Source organism: Phyllostomus discolor, chromosome 13 (genome assembly GCF_004126475.2).
Source record: "Phyllostomus discolor isolate MPI-MPIP mPhyDis1 chromosome 13, mPhyDis1.pri.v3, whole genome shotgun sequence".
Lineage (NCBI taxonomy): Eukaryota > Metazoa > Chordata > Mammalia > Chiroptera > Phyllostomidae > Phyllostomus > Phyllostomus discolor.
The window spans coordinates 35942973-35964648 of record NC_040915.2 but is presented as its reverse complement, the minus strand read 5'-3'; the positions used below and the strand labels follow the sequence as shown (position 1 = coordinate 35964648).

General features: G+C 59.6%; 1 protein-coding gene across 2 annotated transcripts in view; it reads left to right on the top strand.

Moving 5' to 3' along the window:
* Window positions 1–567: 567 nt before the first annotated feature.
* SH3PXD2B (SH3 and PX domains 2B) overlaps window positions 568–21676 on the top strand; it is a 75553-nt gene continuing 54444 nt past the window's right edge. For both annotated transcript variants that reach the window (XM_036014801.1, XM_028528024.2), the window contains exon 1: window positions 568–766. In XM_036014801.1, the coding sequence (XP_035870694.1) occupies window positions 692–766 (75 nt within the window). In that variant the 5' untranslated portion in view covers window positions 568–691. The remainder of the gene's footprint in view (window positions 767–21676) is intronic.

Below are 21676 nucleotides of genomic sequence, written 5' to 3'. Positions count from 1 at the left end.
TCTCTGGCTTCCTCCCTGGTCTCAGACTGCGCGCCCAGGAGAGGCCGCGGGTGTGCCCCTGCCCTTCCCGGAACCCCTAGGGCTCGGGGCTGGGTGTACAACCGGCAGCGTTTACACACTGCCGGCGGCCTCGCGGGCACTTCATTGTGAGGACAGCCCTGGTCCGTAGGCAGTACGACTCGGCCCATGTTATATAGATGAGTGCTGAGCCCAGAGAGGTTAAGCCACTCGTCCAAGGTCACAGAGCCGGGGTTTGAACCCGGGGGTACCGCCCTCAAACACGGCGCTGGACCGCGACTCCTCCCGCGAGCTGGGCGCAGGCCTCGACCGAGGAGTCGAGCGGCGCACGGACGGCGGATGCGCGCGCGCGCCCCCTCCCCCGTCGCGGTGGCTGGGCGCGGGGACAAAGGCCCGGCGGAGGCCGGACGTGGGCCAGCCGGGCCGCGGCGGGGCGGGGGTGCGGGCCGGGCCCTTTAAGTGGGGCTGGCCGCGGCGCGGGGGGCGGGCCGGGGGCGGGCCGGGGGGCGGAGGCCTGGCGGGCCCGGCCGGAGGGCGCGCGGAGCGGAGGGCGGCGGCGGCGGCGGCGGCAGCAGCGGCGTCTCGTGCTCGGCCCGGGCCCCGGATCGCGCTCGGCCCCCGGCTCCCGACCCGCGCCCCCCGCGCCCGCGCTCGGCCCCGCGGAGCAGCGGCCATGCCGCCGCGGCGCAGCATCGTGGAGGTGAAGGTGCTGGACGTGCAGAAGCGGCGGGTGCCCAACAAGCACTATGTGAGTGTCGCGCGGCCCCACGCCCCCTCCGGCCCCTGCCCGCCGGCGGCGGCGATCGGGAGCCCCCCGGCTCTGAAAACTTCTGCCTCCGGCTCTGGCCCCCAACCCCCTCCTCGGCACCCCACCCCCGCCCGGCCGCCGCGCCGCCCGGGTCTCTCCCGGCCCCTCCCCCTCCTCTCTCTGCCCCGCTGCTGTGGTCCGGTTCCCATCCTCCCTCCTCGCCCCCCACTCGCCTCCGTGCCGCTCCTCTCACCCTTTCCACCACCCCTGGCCCCCCCACTCCTGTCCCACCCACCCGCGGAAGAGTCTGCCCCAGCCGATGTGGGTAGGGGACGGAGAGACAGACAGAGAGAAGGGGGCGCCTGGTCTCAGGCCCCGCGCTCTGGGGCACAGGCACTCGGACCCCAGTGAACAGCTACAGGTAGCCAGCCCTTGCGGGGATCCCCACGCTCAGCCCCGGCCTCCGAGAGAGAGGAGCCGGCCTGAGCGAGGGAGGAGGTCTCTGAGAACGGACCCTTGACGAGTGTCTGCATCTTCAAAAGCTTAAAAAAAAAAAAAAAAGTCCCTACCCCCTCTCCGCAATGACTTCTGTTTTGCAATGGGCGAAAGTTTTCTCCCGGTGTCTCTCTCTCTCTCTCTGTTTGGAATGGCAATCCCGTGTAGTGCTGGTGAGGACCTGAGGACAGGGGCCAGTCAGCTGCGTTTTGCAGAAGGGAAGGCTGAGTGAGGTCCAAAGAGGCTGCAGGTTCTAGAAGGTGGAGCGGAGTCCAGGTCTTCCCTGCCTCTGGAAGGTGTGACTGGGGCAGACCGTGTCCTGCAGGTGGGACGCGGCTCCCTTAGCAGCCTCGGAGCTGAATCCGGGGGCTTCAAGGGGCCCTGGGACCATGTCAGAAGTTCGGGGTAGAGGGATAATGGGGCTGCGGGATGCCGGGCCCAAGGGAGGCCTGGGGGAGGCGTCCCCGCTGGAGGGAGAGACGCCCTGTCTCCGATGACGAGAAGGGGGCCTGGGCAGCGCCCGGCTGCAGGGAAGTTCACCAGGAAGGAAAAAAGAGCAAGAGGGAGGGAGAAAATCCTAACAAAGAAAGAGTAGAACAATGAATAGCAGAGGGCGTTGGCCGGCTAAATCCAGCTCCTTGGCCTCCCCACAAGTCGCCTGTGGGTCTGTTTTCTTAAGAGGCTCCTTCTTATAAAGCAGATCGACATGCCCTCCCCGCGTAGCCTATAAAATCCTGCGAGGAGAGAGCTGGAGTCCACTCCGCACTCGTTGGGGAAGGGTGTGCTGTGTGAGTCTGTATTGTTATTGGCTGGGCAGCTGGTTATTCAGCCCTTAGCCAGGCGGTGGGGAGCTATTTCCTGGACCTGTGGCATCTTTAAATAGAGCGAAGTTTCCCTTGATTCCAAAACTAGGTTAAATTGTCTTTTTTTTTTTCCCTTCTCCTTCTCTCTCTCTCTCACTTTCTTTTTCTGTGAACTGTTTCAAATGCTGCCAAGCCTTGGTTTCTTGTTGGAGCCTGTTGAGCGTGGCACCGAGCCGCCTCTTTGGTATGTGACCGTTCCACCAACACGGCCACGGGCCACGGGCGGGTGTCTGAGGTGCCCCCTGCCGCCTCCCACCCGCTCTGTGAGCTGGCAGACCCAGCGCGGAGGCCCAGCCACCACGACCTGGCACCGTCCTCCGCTCGCTCTCTCCCGCCCTCTCCCGTCCCACTCGGAGCAGGCAGAGAGGTTCTGCAGCCCACGTGACAGATGAGGAAACTGAGGCTCAGAAAGGGGAGGTGCCGCGCCCGAGGTCACCGTCAGGGGCAGAGCAGGGCTGTAAATCCAAGCCCGCTGCACCCCCAAGGGGGCGTCCCGCCAGACCACACCGCCTCCCAGACCCTGTGCCCTCAGTTTCCCCAAGGGGCTGCCTTGGAAACTGGGAGTCTGCCACCCCGTGGGACCACCACCTGCGGCTTCTGCTCTCCGCTTGGTCAGACCCCTTTCTGCCGGTTTTCGAAGGTGCAGCCATGCTGAGAGGCATCTTTCTAAGCTTTCTAGCACTTTCTAGGAGGCTGTTAAGACCAACCTTTAAATGTTCAAATACGGATTCAAGGTCCTATCTTGGCCTCATGACTTGCTGTGTGGCCTCTCAGAGCCTCAGTTTCCTCATCTGTAGGCTGGGAGGGGACGGTGCCCACTCCCTAGGGGGAGGGACCATGTGACCGGCGGGGTGGGCTCTCCATAGCTGCTCAGGGCCCGCCTCCCTGCCCCGTGGTGTCCGTGTCACTCTGGTTGGGAACACGCTGAAGTCACATGGGGCGGGGTTTCGCCAAGAACTTGTTTTCCTGCATGTGGGTTTAGTCACCGTGTGATTCAAGGTAGCCTCTGTCCCCTCTTCCGGCCTCTTCGGTTCATCGGGGGAAGAGGGGCACGGGTTGCACGGAAGCTCGAGTCATGCACGGCAGCGGGGCAGATTCAGTGCTGTGCCGGCAGGGGATCGGGGCCCACCGGAAACTGCCTCGGCCCCCACTGCCCTTCTGAAGCCGTTCCCTGCTGGAGGGAGAGGCCGTGCCCACCCCACCACTCTGGGAGGGGTGGGCATCAGGCAGCCCTGGGCACGGGTCTGGGCTTCCGTCCCACTTGGTGCCCTCCTCTCGGGCCCCGGTCCTGCCACCCCGGGGAGAGTGTGAGCAGATGCAAAGCCCCCTGTGTACCCTCCCCAACACCCCCCCCAAAAAAAACCCCCAATGGCCTGACTTTGCTGTTTGTCATTCCCACACACTTTTTAAAAATAGACACTTAGATAGGTTTTTTCCCTTGAACAACTTCATAGAGGTATAGTTTCCATACTATAAAATTCATCCATTATAACGGTACAATTTGCTGATTTTTTTAGTGGATTATAGAGCTCTGCAGCCATCCCACCTTCCAGTTTTGTACGTTTCTGTCACCCCAAAAAAGACCCCTCGCCACACTTGTTTGTGACCCTCTGCCTCCCATCCCATGCACCTTTGAATGTTTTTACCTTTTTAACACCGCCCCCCCCCCCCCACCGCCAAATCTTGTAGCGAATGGTTTAAAACTGTATAAAAACATTACGCTTTGGAGATCTCGGTTGCTCCTCTGGCTCCGGTTCCTTTTCACCGCCGGTTAATGTTCCACGTGTGAATCCGCTGGTGTTTATCTGGGCTCCTGTGGGGGCTCTCAGTCGTCCACGGTCACAGAGTTGCTTCCCTGCACATTGGCCCTGAGTGGGATTGCTGGGTCCTGGGTTTGCACTTTCACCTTTGGGGTTCTTGCTGACATTCTGAATGTTTGCCAGTCTGGGGGTGCAGAATGGTATCTCATGGCGGCCGTTTGCTTTCCCCACCTTTATGGGCCACTTGAGTTTCCTCTTCATTGAATTGGCTGTCTGATCTTTTTGTTTCCTTTTTGGGTATGTGGGGTTGTTTGTCTTCCATCAATTTGTGCGACGTGTTTATACATTGGGGGCCCGGATCCTTCAGGGCGTTGCATTGGCATTCCGTTTTCCCCTTGGGACTGGAGGCTCAGAGAGGTGGAGCCACCGCCTGAGGTCACACAGCAAGGAATGGCAGTGTGGGGGTGGAGCTAGGTGCCTCCGGGCCTGGGAGAGGCGGCAGCCCTGGAACCCCACCCCTGAGCCAGGGGACCTTCAGTGGGCCACTTAAGCTTCTGGACCCCAGTTCCTCTGTCCTGGCCCTTCCCTGGTCCCCCTGTGCCCAGCGCCTGGATGATGTGTGAAATGCAAGCAGATGTCATCCCTTCGTCATTCTCTCCGTCGGTGGTGCCCCTGCAGCGATGGGTTGGCAGCCCCTGTGTCGCCCACCCTGAAACCTCCCTCCTCCCCGGCCAGGCTGGGAGAGCCCAGGGGTCGCTGTTGTGAGCAGCCGAGACCTGCAGGGTAGGACGCGCCTTGTTAGGCATCACTGGTGATCTCCGCTGGCCCGTGGGAGGCCCCTGGCCGGCGAGCTCAGTGGTCTGGAGCAGACCTTCAATCTGCCGCCCACATGAGCTGCATCCTGTTTTCCAGCCGCCAGTCGCCTCGCCCCATCCGTCCCCAGCACCCCACTTTGCAGAAACACGCAGGGCCGCAAACGTGCGTGGAGAGAACTCAGGAGTCAGAGACAACTCGTCCGGGCACTCGGCCCTCACACCTGGTTTCCCTGTCTGTCACTTGGGTGCAGGGCCTTCCTTCCAGGACCGCTGTGCGCTTCTGGGCCCCCAGTCTGCACTCCCCCCCTCTGGCTCCGGGGTGGGTGCCGGCCACACGCACAGTTCGTAGGGCCCCCCTGACCTTCAGGATGAAAAGACCTGGCGTTGAGTCCTCCCCAGGCTCTCCTGAGCTGGGCGACCTTGCCGTCTGGGGTCTGGGAAAGGGAGGTGGTCGCCGTGCTTGCCCACGGTCCAGGGCAGCTGGGAGATGAACCGTTTTCACGCAGCGCTGAGCGTGATGCCTCCTGCGTAAGAGGCAGTCAGGGGAGCTAGTCCTGGCGAGGACCGGTAATGATGGCCATAGCCATGATCCAAGTCTCCCTGTCCCTTTCCTTCCCGCTGCCCTGGGCCATGCTGCGAGTTTCCCACAGACTTTCATCCCAGAGGCATTTATGGAGTGCCTGCCCAAGCCGGACCTCCTGCTGCCGCCGGGGCAGACCCCGAGCAAGGCAGAACCTGTCTACCTGCTCCGCAGGTGTGTTCTTGTCCTGGGCTCTGTCGGTGTCACAGAGAGGTGGTGCCCTCTGTGGGCCTGAAGGCCCTGTGGGCAGGTTTATTAAAAAATGGCTATTGCTTTTTGTGATTGAAAAGCAGTGGCTGTCACCCGCCAGGGCGCACCATCCTGACCCCCCGGACTGGGGGTGCCAGGGGCCCGGCCCTCCCTCACCGCACCTGAGGGACCGTCCTCCTCCATGGCTGTCCCAGCCTGCTCCTCTTACACTCCCAGGGCTCCTGCAGCTGTCTCAAGGTCAGACGGGGTGGCCCTTTAACACCATCAGGTTGCTTACATGTCACTTGAGTTCAAGCTCTGAATCTGTGCCAGTCTGTGCTTCTGGTAAGCAGAGAAAGTACGCCAGACAGCCTGGGTTCAAATCCCAGCTCTGCCATCTCCCAACGGTGACCTCGGACAAATTAAGTACCTCCCTGCACCTCAGTGTCCTCATCTCTAGAATGGGAAGGATGATAGTTCCAATTTCGTAGGGCTAATGTGGGGATTCAATGGGGCTAGCATATAGTAAGGGCTGGATAACGACGAGCTATCCTAACATAGTATCTCAATGTAGTATATATGACACACTAATGTATACAAACATAGTATCGTTTATGACAGTAAATAGTTGTCACCACTTAAACGCCCCTCAGTAGAGGAATGAAACGCCCTACTCTAGACTGTATCCCTGTGCTAGAATGCCATCAGAATGGTAACAGTGTATTCCGTCTTCTGTCCTGGGAATAGTAAATAATAAAAGCTGGTTGCAAAACGACAGACAGACTCGGGCTGATTCCCACCTGATTACAAATAGAGAAGGAAAATCGGTGTCTGTCCGAGCACAGAAATACAGCTGATAAAATATATGTCGTCCTTTTTGTTTTACTTGCCTGTGCTTTTCCCTGTTTCTCAGACGCCCTGCAGGGAACACATATTCCTGTTTTTAATAAAAATTTTTAAAAAAACACAAAAATACAGCGAGGGCTCATTTGCAAAACTCCGTGCCCGGCTGCGGTGGCTGCAGCCAGGTGCCACACCCTGCCGCCCGGCCCGCTCCCCCTCGGAGAGCCTGCCCTCGGCCCCCCCAGGCTCCTCCTGCGCCTGCCGCACGCAGAGGGAGGTCTCTGCCTGTGGCTTTCCAGGCTGAGAGCCCGAGAAGTGGAAAGAGATGAGTTTAAAATACCACGAGGGAAGGCCTGAGCAGATGCTTTTCTAGTTAAAATGCTCCTCGCTCAGCGAGCCCGGGCCCTGGTCCCACAGCGCCTGCAGCTCAGTGGGGCTGGAAAGAATCGCAGGTCTGAGTTCAGTGCTCTGCCGGCCAAGGTCACAGGGGCACCGGAAAGGTCATCCAGGGCAGAGCTGTGCCCTGCGCCCCACTCCCCTGGGCATCTCATATGTACGTCCACATGTCAGCCACCTGGAGGGGTAGGGGGGTCGGCGAGCGGCCCGTTATCACGCTGCCCAAAAGGACTAGGGCACTGACCCGCTAGTCACTGTACTTCTCACCCAGGACAGTTGTGTCCTGGATGCAGATCGGCACGCCCTTCCCTCGGAGATGAAGCTGTGGTGGGCAGAACCGTGCTGCTTTGCGTGGCTCGGTTTTCTCCTGCCCCAGGCACCCGCTGAGCATCCCGTTGGCCCGGTGGGTGCGAGCGGTGAGCACCCACGCAGGCCGAAGGAGAGCAGACAGGCTGGCTCATTGCAGGAGGCTGTGTGGCCGGAGGGCTGCACGCGTGGCTTCCTCGCTCCGAGACCGGGTTCCCGTCCGGTTCCATCACTCCCTGGCTGTTGGCGCTGAGCCTCCTCCTCTGGGACGTGGGTGGCTTTCAGGAGGAAATGAAAGGAGCTTTTGTGCAAAAAGCGCCTGCGGGTGGGTGCCTGTCCTTGGAGCTTCGAGGCTGGGGGTCATGCCCAGGAACTCCATGGAGCCCCTCGGTGGGGTCTGCCAGTGCCTGGGTGGAGCTGGCATCCTGCCCCCCACCGTGCCGTGGGGACTGGTTGCTGCAGTGCACTCAGGAGACACAGCAGCGTCTCCCACGACGGAGCAGGCGGAGCAGGAGGCAGGGGCCGGTGTGGTTCGCTCCTCCGGGGCTCAGCCTCGGCGGGGAGCAGCCCGCAGCGGTGCGTTTTGCCACAAACTGCTGTCCTCCCCCACCCCGTTCTCCACACTGCAGGGCGTTCTCTCCCTGTACTTGCTGGCCCCGACGCGAGCCGGCGGGCGGTGAGCCCGAGCCCAGGGCCTCCTTCGTGGAGAACCGGGAAGGGACTGGCGGTGCCTCTGCCCGGTGCGCCCGGGCGGAGCTCCACCACCCGCGTCTGCAGCCGCTCTCAGGCCGCGCCAGGGCCCGGGGTTGCCTGGCTCCCCCCCGGAGATGCAGGAAGCCCGGGCAAATGTGCATGTCACGCAGACGTGCACGATTGGGGGTGTACTGTACTACAACAAGTCTTCATTGTGTGTTCGAAATTCAGAGTTTCCTGGGCATCCTGTGCTCCTGAACCACCACTGTCCACACACCAGCGACACCCAAGAAACCTTTGTCCTTGTTAATTTAAGGTCGGCAGTGTTTCTCGAGAATTCTCTGCACTGACATCAGTCCCCCTGGGGCCGGGTGCCTTTAAGCCCAGCGGTGATTTGTAGATGTGCGAGCCAGAGATTCGGACCTCAAGGTCAGTGGCTCGAAGGAAACAGGTCGAAGGGCATTTCGGGGCTAGCCTGGCCCCTGGGGACTGAGCAGAGGTCCCTGTCCTTGGGCTCTGGGGAGGAGCACTTGGAGAAGATGACACAGCAGCGGTGACACGCGGCCATCGCCAAGCACAGAGGGGTGTTGCCAAGGGGAGAGGGCGAAGGGATCTCAGGTGGAGAGGACAGGAGGGCAGAGAAGCGGAGACTCTGGCTTGTGGCGTGTTCGGGACAAGCAGGGGCGATTGGCGTGACGGAGCTGAGGCTTGTCCGGTAGGCAGGGGCCAGCAGTGTCTGGGGCTCCTGGCTGGGCCGAGAACCACAAAAGAAGACAAGGCAAGGACCCCCACCCGCAGGAGGGCCGGGGCCCCAGTGCGCACGGGCTGGGACGGGGCCCCAGGCCACAGGTGTCCGAGATGGACACCACAGGAGTGGTCGAGAGGAGCCGGCTCTCAGCCTAATGGATGGAGAGGGAGGCCTTGCACAGGAAGCACCAAAGGGGCAGAGCGCTGACCAGCCCAGGAGGCTGGAGGAGGAGAGCGCCTGTCCATAATAAGGAGGGCCATGTGAGGACAGAGAAGATAGAGATCAGAAAGAGGGAGGGGGCCCTGGCTGCCGTGACTCCATGGATTAGGTGCCAGCCTGCGATCCAAAAGGTCGCCAGTTCGATTCCCTGGTCGGGGAGTGTGCCTAGGTTGCGGGCTTGGTCCAGGTCGGGGTGCATACGAGAGGCAACCAATCAGTGTTCCTCTCTCTCTCTCTTCCTCCCTGCCCATCTCTCTAAAAAATAAATAAATGCACATGAAGGAGAGAAAGGAAGAAAGCGATGTGCCCAGGATCACACTTGGCTCTGCTGCCTGTCATTGACTGTAAATGGGGCACAGTCCACTCACCCCAAAAGTTGAAAAGAAAGATTGCCTCAAAGCACATGAGGATAGTATTTTCTATTCCGCCTAATTACGCAGCACCGCGCGGACCCCCCGCTCACCGCTCTGGCAAAGGAAGCGCGAGGCCCACGCCGTGGCGTCACCGTTTCCTCCTTCCCAGCCAAGGTGTGAATCAGCAGCCTGTGGCTTCGGGCCACCCTTGGCTGCCAGTCAATTGCACAGATGTGGTTTTTTTGTCTGTCCTCAGCCAGGCCTGGCCCCGAGCCCGAGGGACACTGAGATGACCAGGAAGCCTTTGTCCTCACAGAGGTCACACTCTGGGCTGTGTCACCACAGCCGAAGGGCTGTGACGGGGACTGGCGTGGGGGTGGGGGACAGGGCCGGGTCTGAGGCCTGGGCTCTCCCCTCCCTGCTGGGACAGAGCGGGGTGCTGGGAGCCGGCGTCGGAAGGAGACGGGTGTTCTGGGGCAGGGAAAGCTGACTAGCCCGGTTCTTCCCGTGTGGGTAGAGTTCAGAGGACCCTTGAACTTGGAAGAGGGAAAGTATCATTTTATTCTAACCTCCAACGGTAATCTAGCCTTCCCTTCATTATGAAGGACGCCAACGACCGTTGGTGATGCTAGTGATTCCCGTGACTTGTCACCAGTAGAAACTCACCAATACTCCTATCACTTTATGGTTTTGCGTAGATCCCAGCAGACCCTTTATTCTCATCGCTGCTTCACAATGGGGAGGTTCCTTGACCCCCTGACAGATTCCGTTGTGTGTTGCAGTGGTACATACAGGTGTACGTGATTTTATTTTGGAAACATTTCTATTACGATGGAAACATTTCTATTACGATGCAATCATCACTTGTCCCTTAGAGCCCTGGGAGCGCCATTTCACTCGCTTTAAATCCTCCCGAGAAGGGGTCCGTGGGCTTCATCAGAAGGGTCGGTGGCGTGGAGAAGAGGTGGGACTGGCTGCTGGGGGAAGTCCCGGAACTGGGGCATGGAAGCCGGACGCCGGGGGTCTGACCGGGCTCGGCCAGTCACCGCCCGAGCGTGGGACCTTATCCAATGACTTAACGTCTCCGTGCCTCTGTTTGCTCATCTGTGAAATGGGGGTGAGAAGAGCACCTCCTGGGAGTTATTTCACGTAAGGGATTTAGAGCAGGCCCCGGCGCACAAAAGTGCCGGATAAATAGTCACCCGTTAGTATCACCTTGACCATCACCGTCGTCATCACCATTGGTTGTCTGACTCGGGTTGTGTGTTTTTGATGGGCCGCCCGGTTGGGATGATGCAGATGGCCCCGAATGACCACAGGTGGGGAAACACGCTCTCAGTGGATCAGCCCGGGTGCGGCCCTAAGATTTAAAGTGGTTTTTTCCCGTAAGATTTACAGATCCGGATATTTGGCCGTGGTGTAACTAAACACGATGTTGAAAATAGTCTAAATGTTTATCATTGGAGGCATGATTAAATAGAGGATATGTAACCTTACAGGGAACTAGTAAGGATCCTCTAAAAACGCTTTCTTCCAAGAACTTCCAATGAAACGGAGACACGCTCACCGTCTAATGCAAGTGAAAAAGACAAATTGCATGGACCAAGTGACTTCCCTCTCGAAAACTACTTCACCGGCGTGTAGAAGAGGGGTCTGGGGAGAAACCCGGCCAGAGCCCCTTCCCTGGGGGTGCAAGCGTGGGCAGTCGGCAAGACCTCTGCCTGCGTATCACCAGCTGGACCGAACTTCTCACGGGACCTCCCCGGCCTCACTTCCCTCCACTGCAGGACGGGAACAGCGTAGTTGATGGTTGGGAGCAGTTGCCTTGTTTTGAGTTAGCACCCCATTTTCGTGTAGTACCCCAGCTTTCTCGACAAGGGAGGGGACAGTGTCGGACGGTGGGGTCAGGGAAGCGTTAAGGAGGGGACCCTCCTTCCCTTGCTCCGTTTTTCCCGGTCTCAGGGAGTTGTGCGTGGGGCTCCAGAAGCGGGCATGGAAGTCTGCGCTGGGGCCCGAACGCAGGCGGGGAAATCGCCTGGGCAAGACGGGGAGCCCAGCGGTTAGGCGTGCGGGGCTCGGCGGCCAAGGGCACCCACGGAACCTGACCCCCAGGAGCCACGCGTGATTTCATGCAGGAGAAAGGACCCCTTGGCTGTACAAAGTTTGGGACCCGCTTATGCAGCCCCTCTGCCTTGTCTGGGGCAGGAACCCCATGCCCCTAATGACCCCCCAACCTGGGTGCAAGTCCTGGATCTGTTGCTTTCTTGCTGTGCCACTTGGGGGGGGCGGTGCTTAACGGCTCGGGAACCTGTGTTTTTCCTCTGTCAGTGGAGGAGTACCCCAGTATACGATACATAGTAAACACTTGGGGAAAAAGTACCGCAACCGTAATTCTTAGTCTAGGCCGGTGGGCGCAGATGGACTCCTCTGACTTCCTGGGATGCTCTTAGGTTGAACCGTAGGAAATCATCGATTTTTGATAAGGGCCGTTGTGCTTGGTTCAGCCTAGTGACCTGGGTTTGAGTGGGGCCTGAGGGACCCACTCCGAGGACATGGAAGGGGGTGAAGGGCCACCACTTCACTAGACACCTTCTGGACATTATGCCCTTTGCACTTCACAGCAGCCCCGAGAGACAGGCGGCACTGTTCTTAGCACCCCCGTGCTACAGATGGGGAAACTGAGGCTCCTGAGCGGCTTGCTTGAGGGCGCTGGGAGCCCAGCCCTGTCCAACCCAGAGTCTGTGTCATTTGCAGTGTTGCTCCCTCGAGAGACTGGGCTGCCTGTCCCACGTGGCGTGGCCTCACCCTGGGGCTGGGAGAGCTCCCAGCCTTCTCTTGGGGCCCTGGGACCTGGTGACTGTGGCTTATTCACAGATAAGGAAGCTGCCCGAGACGCCACCTGGGGGACCCACATTTCTTGGCCCAGTTTAGACAGTCTCAGCTCCTGCAGTGTGCTGCTGCTGCTGCTGCAGTGGCCGTGGCTTTGGTTGAGGGCATGGAAACTGACAGTAGGGACTTGTGTCTGTTCTCATTCCAGACTTTGGGGATGGTCTCCCCAAGCCCTCCTGTTCACGTGTTGAATGTCCAGGTCGTAGCATTCAAGCTCGAAATCCAGACACAGCCCCCACCCCCACCCCTACCCTTCAGCCCTTGCCCACAGCCCCCCCACTGGGGAAGAACCAAAGTGACCCCTGCAGGCGGGAGGCCAGGCAGGGAGCTGTTGCAGAGACCTAGGCTGGTGGCTGCATCAGCCTGAACGAAACGAGGCCATTGGCTTCTCCAGACTCAGTTACCCCGTCTGTGAAATGGGGATGACACTAGTACCTGCCCCGTAAGGATATACAGATTACCGTATTTTTGCCCTGTACAATGTGCACTTTTTTGCCCACGTTTCTGAGAGAAAATAAGGATGTGCATTATACGTGGGTATAACAAATGCGCTCCAAAATGTGGGTGCGCATTATACACGGCAGAATACGGTGCCTGACCTGAGCCTGGCCAAGTAGTAAGGAAGTGCCCGTTAAATGTGAGTCCACGTTGTTTTGCTGATTTTCATTTTGTTAAAAGGGAGCCACTGGGAGACTCTGAGCAGGAGGGCACTCCAGTCAGAGGCTGTGTTTCAGAAATAGCCCCGTCGGGGCGAGCAGAGTGGGCAGGAGGGCTGGCCTGGGCCTGGGCTGGGGCACTGTGGCTTGAGGAGAGACCGGGGGGAGGCAGCCTGGGGGCTGGGAGGACCCAGGGTCAGAGTCAGCTGCTGGGACTCCCTGGTCTGTCCTCCCCCCACACCTCCCCAGCCACTCTGGCCCCCACCTCCTCCACTGAGCCCCCTCCAACTGGGAGGTCCCGCCCAAGCCCCTTTGACCTCCCTGTTTTCAAAGGTGCTGGGCTTGGGGGGGGGTCTCGTGACCCCTGGCTGGTAGGATCAAGACCAGCCAGGCCTCTGCACACACCTTATTGTCATCGTCCCCAGTGGCTGTCAGTGAGGGGAGATGGGACAACCACCCTTTATTGAGTACCACCTACTATGCGTCAGGCGCTGTGCTGAGGGTTTGCATGCTTGAATCACCTGGTCCTTACCTTCACCCACGAGGAAGGCACCTCTGTGACCCCGTTTCACAGATAAGGACGCAGGCCGAGACAGAACCTGCCCAGGCCTGTGTAGCCAGGAAGTCAAGGCCAGGGTTTGGACCCAGGCAGTGTGAGGGGCTGGCTAGGATCAAATGTTTGTTTGTTTGTTTGTTTGTTTGTTTGTTTAACAAGCACCCTGCAGTGTACTGAGCAACCAGGTTTGAGAACCACTGCAGGGGGTGGCAGAGGGGGTTGGTACCATACACTCACTTCTGAGCCCCTTTATTCTCCACGTTGCAAAGCACCCGCTGCTCTCCCAGGCTGTGCCTGGCTTCACGTTTACTTTTCAAAACAGAGAACAATTGCCCAAAGTCACCCAGCTGGTTAGTGGTGGAGGCAGGATTCGAACTGAGCTCTGTTGTGCTGGAGAGCCAGGGGCAGTGAACAGTCCACACGACTCGTTTCTTTTGTTGGTTAGGAAGTGGCATTCTGGAGTCAGACAAACCTGGGTTCCACTTCTGGCATCTTCCTTCACCAGCCGGGTGGGGCTTTGGGCCAGCGACTCTGCCTCTCTCCACGTCTGTTTTATCTGCGGTGAACCGGGGTGGATAATAAATAAGCTTCGCTCCGGAGGGTGTCCAGAGAGCAGAGGGCTGGGGAGTGAGCAAGTCTAAGGGCCCCTTAGGTGCTGGCCCTCGGCTGGAGACCTGCTCCTCTCCCAAGATCCAGAGCAGCTCTCCCCGCTCCGGGAAACCTCTCTGAGCTCCACCGCACACTTAGCCCTCAGCAACTCTGTGCTCCTGCAGCAGCTGCGAAGTGCTTGCTTCTTAGGGGACCTGTGGCCTGTGAGAGAATTCTAATGGCTTCTGTCTTGAGTACCTACTGTGCACCAGGCACTGGGCTGGGCCCATGAGGGGAGAGCCGAGACCCATATGACCGCATGCCCTGGACTTTTCCCCACTGTGTCACAGCCTTCGCTAGGTGTTGGCTTCACCCCTCCCGCCTGCATGCCTGGCACACAGTGGGTGCTCGTGTCGGCTGCCCAGGTCTCTGCAAGCAGCCCGGTGAGCACCGGCGAGGCCCGGGCTTGAGATCTCTCACCTCTGTTTCCTGCATTGCTCTGGGCTCCCCGGGGGGAGGCCTGGCGGCCTCGGGGAGCGCCACCGCCGCCCTGGAGGCTTTCCTAGAAAGCCAGCCTGCAGGTTGGTCTCGGCCGAGCCCGGGCTCCGGCTGCCAGCACCTCTGCTTGCCATTGGAAAGTTCCCCGTGCCGCTCTGGGCCAGATGTGCACAAGGACGTGAGCTGGCAGCCAGAGGTGCCGGCTGGAGCTACACGCCCGGACCGGGACGTGTTTCTACCAGTCCTGCGTGTAGGAGAATGGAGGTGCCCTGCCGGCCTCCCCTGCACGCGGTTCCTGCCGCCAGCCCTGGGGATATAAGACTCCGGCAGCGAGGGGGAGAGGGGCCCCGAGGGTGGGCAGCCCTGTGTGTAGGGGCCGCCGATCGGTTTCACAGTGGGACATTCCTGCCTTGGCCTGTTCGCACCGCTTACCTCGAAAGGTTGGAGTTGGCCCGGGGAGACGGACTCTGTCGGGCCGGTGGAGCTCACCGCCGCAGTGGGGCTGTCAGGAACGGCGCCGCTGGCTGCCTGGGGTCAGGCGCCGGGCCAGCCCCCTGTTGTGCCCCAGATCGCGTCACCCTCAGCCCTGAAGAGCAGGTGCTGTTATTCTGTCCATTGCACAGACGGGAAGACGGAGGCTCAGGGCCATGGAGTGACCCACAGGCCTCTCCAAACCATAAAGCCGGGACACCCGGCCATTCTAAAGCCAGTGCTTGTCTTTTTTTTTTTTTTCCCTCACCTAAATGACAATGAAGAGTGAGGATTGTTTTACATTTTTAATTGACGCGCGTGCAGGAAAATTCCCCGTTTGGGTTTGGCGTTCTGTGGGTTTCCGTGCACATGAAGGTTCTGGTGACCGCTGACCCACCAGCAATTGCAGGGGAAGTAGAGCGAGTCCATCGCCCCCAGAATTCCCTGGGGCGGCCTGGCTCTGAATGAAGGGGGGGGGGCGTTGCTGGGGCTTCCGCCAGCAGTGGAAGCGGCTCCCTGCATGCTCTGTTTCTCCTGCCCTGTTCAGAGGAGCCTGGGGGACGGGGGGGGGGGGGGGGGGGGGGGGGGGGGGGGGGCGGGAGGGGCCTCGGACTTGTCCTTGGGCCGGGCCCCGTGCCCGCATTCTCCTCTGTGACAAAGCCGGCTCTGTTCCCCGTCCCCTCGGCAGCGCAGCCCCTCATCCAGCCACTGCAGCAGCGTCCGTCCTCTCCAGACCCCGAGAGACCCGAGGGAGGTCACCGTGACTCCTGACCGTGTGGCCCCGCCTTGGCTTTTTGTCCGTCGGCCTGTCTGTCTTTCGGCCTGTTTGTTTCCTGACAGCCCAGTGTCACCAGGCGCAGGGGGTGGCGGAGGACTGTGGCAACCTGGACAGACCTCGCCCCTGCCCCCTTGAGGGCTCCCAGGGGAGTGGGGGTGACAGTCGCCCAAACAGAGGAGCGCGTGCCGAAGGGAACGTAAGCCGACCTCTGAGAAACCAAGAGCTACCTGCTCAGCAGGTGAAGGGAGAGGCGGTGGCCTGGGCCGGGCCGGGCCGGGTGGCAGGAGAGAGCCTGGCCAAGTGGGAGCAGGAAGAGGCCCCCGAAACCGCACGGCGCGCCATTGTGGTCTCCCGGACGAGGCTGGAAGCTGCGGGCGGGCAGGGGCTCCTGTCTGCCTGGTCCACGGCCGAGTCCCCAGCCCCCGGAAGGGAGCCTGGCACACAGACGGGAGGCATTCTGTGTGTGTTTGCTGCACAAATAAGTGAATGGTCTGAAATGTTCCAAGTGGCGCACCGAGACACAACTCGATTTTCACTTTAGAGAAAGCCCTCCCCCTCCCCCTCCCACCTCCCGGCCTGGCACCCTGCTGCACCAGGCAGTGGGCCAGAGACCCTCGGCTCCAGCCCCCACCTGCGCCTTCGAGGCGTGCCCCGTGGACTGGGGGATGAGGGAGCTCAGCCCCAAGCCGGAGCATCTCGTCTGCCACGAGCACTTGGGTTCAAGCCCTGTTCCGAGCATTCACTTAATTAAAAAGATTGAAAAGAAGAAAAATTGGGCCCCATCTCGTGTGGCCCAGTGCATTGAGCGCCAGCCTGCGAACTACAGGGTCGCCGGTTCAAGTCCGAGTCAGAGCACATGCCTGGGTTGCGGGTCGGGTCCCTGGGTGGGGTGGGGGCGGGGCACGCAAGAGGCAACCACACATGAATGTTTCTCTCCCTCGCTTCTCCCTTCCTTCCCCTCTCTCGAAAAATAAATTTAAAAATATCTTTTTTAAAAAAGAAGAAAGACACTGGCAACTGGCCACTCTCCCAGTGTGTCACTTGCTGCGGTGCCTGAGGTTGGGGGTCCCTGCGGCTGCCGGGACAGCAAAGCTCTGGCCTTGTCGGGAGAAAGGAACAGGATTCGGAGGCCCAAGGGGCTGGGATTGAATCTGATGTCACCTGCTTCCCGGCTGCATGACCTCAGGCCTGGCGTCACCGCTGGGTGCCTGGGTCTCCCCTCTCCACCCCGAGGGCGGCCCCACCGTCCTGGCAGGCCTTTCACGAGGACTGCACACGATCTTCATTGAGCACCCAGGAGCCCTGGGCCAGAGTCGGGACACACGCCCCAGCAGAGTTGCCACATCTTGTCTCGGGCCCTCGGTCACCTGGGCATGGCCTCAGCCCGACATCCCGTGATTCCCTGCTGGGTCTCAAAAGCACGGTGACACTCCACAGCATCTGTCCGGAAAGGACGTGAACACAGGAGCACGTGCACTTCAGCACTTCCGGTGCCGCGAGGTCGCTCTGCGGTGTTGGGGACTCGAGCTGAGCAGGGTGTTGCAGCTCCAGAACGAGGCCGGGAGCGCTGACCTACATAGGCCAGATGTTGGGCAGACAGCTGGGGAGAGCCGGGGGATCGGGACCAGAGGGAGCTCAGCTCGTGGGCTCCGCGCGGGGAGGAGCGGCGTCGTGTTTCCCATTAGTTAAGCCTGCGGAGCCCGTCCAGCTGCCAGTGCTCCGGGCTCCCTCTCTCCTCTTCTCTGCTCTTTCTTCTCCTCCCCGTTCCCCACCCCCTGTCTGTGCTGCACCACCTCCGGCTGCAGCGGCCTGTTGCCAGAGAAGTGATCTGGAGCCCAGCCGGTCGGTCGTTCCCAGGCTGCTCCCGGGATCCGCCAACCCGGAAACCCAGCCAGCCGGCGTGGGAGCCTGATGGGGACGGGGCAGGGGCGCACCCACCTTTCAAAGGTGGTGGTTTTAAACCGAGGGCTCTAGGCTCCTGGGCATCCTCGGACGTGTTCCTGGGAGCCTCCTCGGCAGGAAGGAGGTTCGTCTGGAACTTGGGACCAGCGCTGCTGCTAACGTCAGGGCTGCATGTGCTTTGCGGTTCCTGGTCGCTTTGGCAGCTGCAGAGTCAGACGGCTGTCGCTGTCGCTGTCCGGGCTGGGCTGGGCTAGGCTTGCTGCGGGCACCGCATGGCCTGCGAGCAGAAGCTGTTGCCCCTCAGTGTGCTGCTGCTGCTGCGTGAGAGACGGTTCCCCTCCCTCCACCGAAAAAGGGCTCTGCTCTTGCTCACGCTGCTTCCAGCCCTGCTCCCTGCGGGCTGCGCGGCCTCCCTGAACTCCTAATCTCAACCATAAAATCAGCAGTGGTCTAGAGCAGGGCTTTGAAACCTTTTAAAGGCCTGGAACCCCCCTGTGCAGGCCAAGGAGGACCGTGGGCAGTGGAAGAGCCCAGGCCCCGTCTCAAGCCTCCGTGGATGACGGCGGCCTGTGGCAGTGGGGACCCACGAGGCCAGGCTGCTGGGTGTCACCCTCGTCCACACACGGAAGGCTCCAGGCGGTGCCGCCCAGCGGAAACCGGGGAAGAGAGCCCAGACTCCCAGCCCCCTCACCAGGATCCCGGGGCTTCCTGCCAGCCAGCTGGACCGCCCGCCTAATCGCTGCTAAGAGCTCTCCAGATTTAAAGTCATCTGGGCAAGTCGTTGTGCTGGAGGCCCAGAGGGGCACGAGGAGCTTGCAAGGAGAGTTGCACCCTGTCGTGGATAGTGGCGAGAGTCCACGGGGGAGAGGGCACCGCTGAGCAGGCCGCCGCCCCTCTCGGCCCCTCCGCGTCCCCGTGTGTAAGATGGGCGGGTCGGTCTGGGTCAGGGATGCCCGGCATTGGGCACGCATCCCGGCGTTCCGGTGCCCCTGGCGGACGTTGCTCGCCAGTCTCCGAACTCTTGTCCTGCTGGGGCTGTGTCTCCCAGCTCCGGCCCGCGTCTGCCCCGCTGGTGCTTTCTCGAGATGTTTGCTTCTGCCTCCTGAGTCGGTCCAGGCCACCCACCAGCCGTGCAGAGCCGGGGAGGACTTACACCTGGACACAAGCTGTGGGCTCCGTGAGCTGTAAACAACAGCACTCCCCGTGGGGTGAGAGCGGCGTGGGATCCCACGAAGAGAGCCCTGTCCTCCTCCCCGAGCCGGCTCCTGCCCCTGCAGACCCCTGCACTGCACGTCCTTAACTCAGTGCTTTTCTTCCCGTGGATTCCCTTTTTTTTTTTTTTTTACTTAAATTATTTTTAAAGGGAAACTTGAGCTGTCTACCATACATGGAAAACCAGGAGCGCTTGCCAGAAACAGAAGGAAACTAAATCGAAAGGAGAAAGAAAATCGGTGTGCTAACGCTCTTCCTGGCTAGCGGTGCCTGCCCGGGGGTCTCCTGTCTCTTCCTGGAGAAGAGAGGCCGGCAGGTGGGGGAGAGGGTGCTGAAAAGCCGGTCTTGCCACCTTCCCGAGGATGCGCAGGGACTGGCAGGAGCTTGCTTCCTCCCCGTGGGGCTCCCTGCGTCTTAGTCCCGAGACCCCGTGTCACCTAGAAGCAGCCGCTGCACCCCACATGCCTGCATTCCTAGAGACACGGGAATTCAGGAAAGACCATCACCTCAAGAAGCCCTTGGACCAGACCCTTCCGCACCCCCACTTCCAGTCCTCCCCCCACAATTAAACCTCTGGCCACTGCAACCCCGACCAAAACGGAACCCCGACATCGTGCGGCCACTGCAGCAGCCCACGGTTCTCCCTGGTGCCACCCAGGAACGGTAGCCAAGTCTCCACCAGCCCTGGAAGCCCCACCGGGTACATTTGCAAAGCAGAGTGAGATTGGAGGGCATTCCCCTGAGCCTCAGAGATTTTATTCATGGGCAAAACACCTTCTCCTGTCGTCAAGTTCACAAGATGGAAGTATGAGATCACAGCGCTCCGGAGGAGGGGCGGCCACTGTGTGATGTTCTCCTGCCCTGGGGACGGAGTCACCATGGAGTTCTGGGGCCTGTCCAGAGCCTCGGCCATGCGCAGGGATCTGGGCCAGTGGGTCTGTGGACACAGGGCTGTCAGGGGCGTGTGGGCCCTGCACTCACTTCTAGCCCCTCCTTAGCTTCGCCCAGGCCCGGCTGCTGGTGTTTTTCAGTAGCCTCTAAGCTTCGTTCTGGCTGAAATTTTTATTCGTGGATGAACTGACTCCTAGGCGGTTGTCCCTTGGAAATGGGACCTACATTCCTGTGGGCTTACAGGGGGTCCTCCAGGCCCTGGCAGCACCCACACCACTGGGTGAGGCTGGGCCTGCCAAGGGCGCTGGGGATGGAGGGGGTAGGACCCGTTCATCGAGCATTCTCTCTGCAATCCAGCCATACGCAGAGCGTCTGACCCGCGCGGATTCCATTTCTGAAGCTTTCGAAATGAATCTCGTTTGATCTTTACAATCGCCCATGAGGCAGAAGAGAGGAGCACCCCCATTTTTCCGAGAACACAGAAGCTCAAGGAGACAAGAGGCTCCCCGTAACTCAGAGCGAGGTCAGGCACGGGGCCCCACTGCCGTGCCTTCCTGCCACCCCTGCCTGCGCCATCAGCTGTGACCACGCCCGGCAGGTGCTCCATGACCCGGAAGGATATTACAGAGCTATGGCCTCACGACTGAGCTGGGGTAGGGGGAGAAAGTGGCCTGGAGTTCAAGGCCACGGACATGTTTTTTCCTGTCCTCCTAGGAAAGTGACAGCTCTTTTTTTCCCCCCAATTATAAAAGAAAATTCATTGCAGAAAATCTGGAAGATACAAGAAATCTCCAAGAAGAGAATTTTTAAAAAAGTTCTACATATTCCTACTAACCCAGCGCAAAAAAGATACATCGCAATGGTTTATATTCATGCACATCCATATGTACACACAGTATGGTCATCCTGCGTTATTCGCAGATTCCGTATTTGGGAACTTGCCTGCCCACTGAAATCTATTCCTCGTCCAACATGGATGCTCTAGCGCGCTGTCACGGTCGCTATGCGCACGGGCGTGTGCGCAACAGCAAAAACTTTAGAAATGAATCTCGTTTTCATTTTCCAAGGTGCACGTTCGTGGCTGAGGCTGAACCAGGTGATGCTCTGCCTCCCTGTTTTTGCTCTTCTGCTCCAAACAGGTGTCTTTCTCATGCTGTATCTTCATGCCACAATTTTTAAAAACATTTATGTGCTTTTCCTTGGTCATTTTAGGGTTTAAACTGGCCCCGAACGTAGCACGGACGTGCAGTCTGTTCCTAAACTCAGGAGGGCTGGGCCGTGCCTTACAGAGAAAATACGAGGGTTGGGTACGCTTCATTCAGGTGTGACTTAGAGAACTGCTGGCCATGAGTTCAATGTTAGTGAATTAACATACCTTAAATAAAGTTTCTTGAATCAGAAACACACAAGGCTATGATAAAAATGTAACCAGAAGCTCATAGGAACCTAACCTCCTATTTCCCCTAGAAGCAGTGGTCCAGAATTTGCTAAATCGGTGTTCAGGATGACTTTATACAATGTAACTATGCAAATACTTATATTTAGATACAGTGTATATATTTTTTTGAGATTGAGGTTACATTGCATTAGCCTGTCCTTTTTACCTGCGGTAGCGCCTGAACTTCCCCCTATACATCACAGAATTCCAGTAGTTACACAAAAACCCTCCTCATGCCCAAAGGGGAATTAACAGGAAAGCCCAGGCCCTCTTCGTGCGTCATAGAAGCCACGGGCAGGTGGGCGGGCCCTGGAAGCAGGAACTGGAGGGCCCTCCTTGCCTCTCTGCAGGCCACACATCTGTCCCAAAGTGCGGAGGTGGCCCGACTGCAGCCATCCTCCCAGATGGAGCCAGCACGCTCAGGTCTGATTCCGGATGCCTGGGAAGAGCTGATTGGCCGGCCTGGACCAGGCCACTGTCCCCGGGCCAGTCAGCTGTGGCCGTGGGACAGGCAGGACTGGTGGCATTTTCCCCAAAGTGGGGGGAATCCATGATGGACTCTCAGCATCTGCCGGGGGGCTTTTTTTTTTCTTTTCTGTCTTCTGAAAGCAGCGTGAGTGGAGGAAAGGGGCTTCTGGAGGCCCGAGGACAGGGGTCGCTGTGGCCCAGGCTGCAGGACACCGAACACCATGCATGAGCTGGTGGGGTTCTCCGTTTTCTCCGTGGCCTCTCCTGGGGAGGGCGGACTGACCTGGGACTCGGGGACTGTCC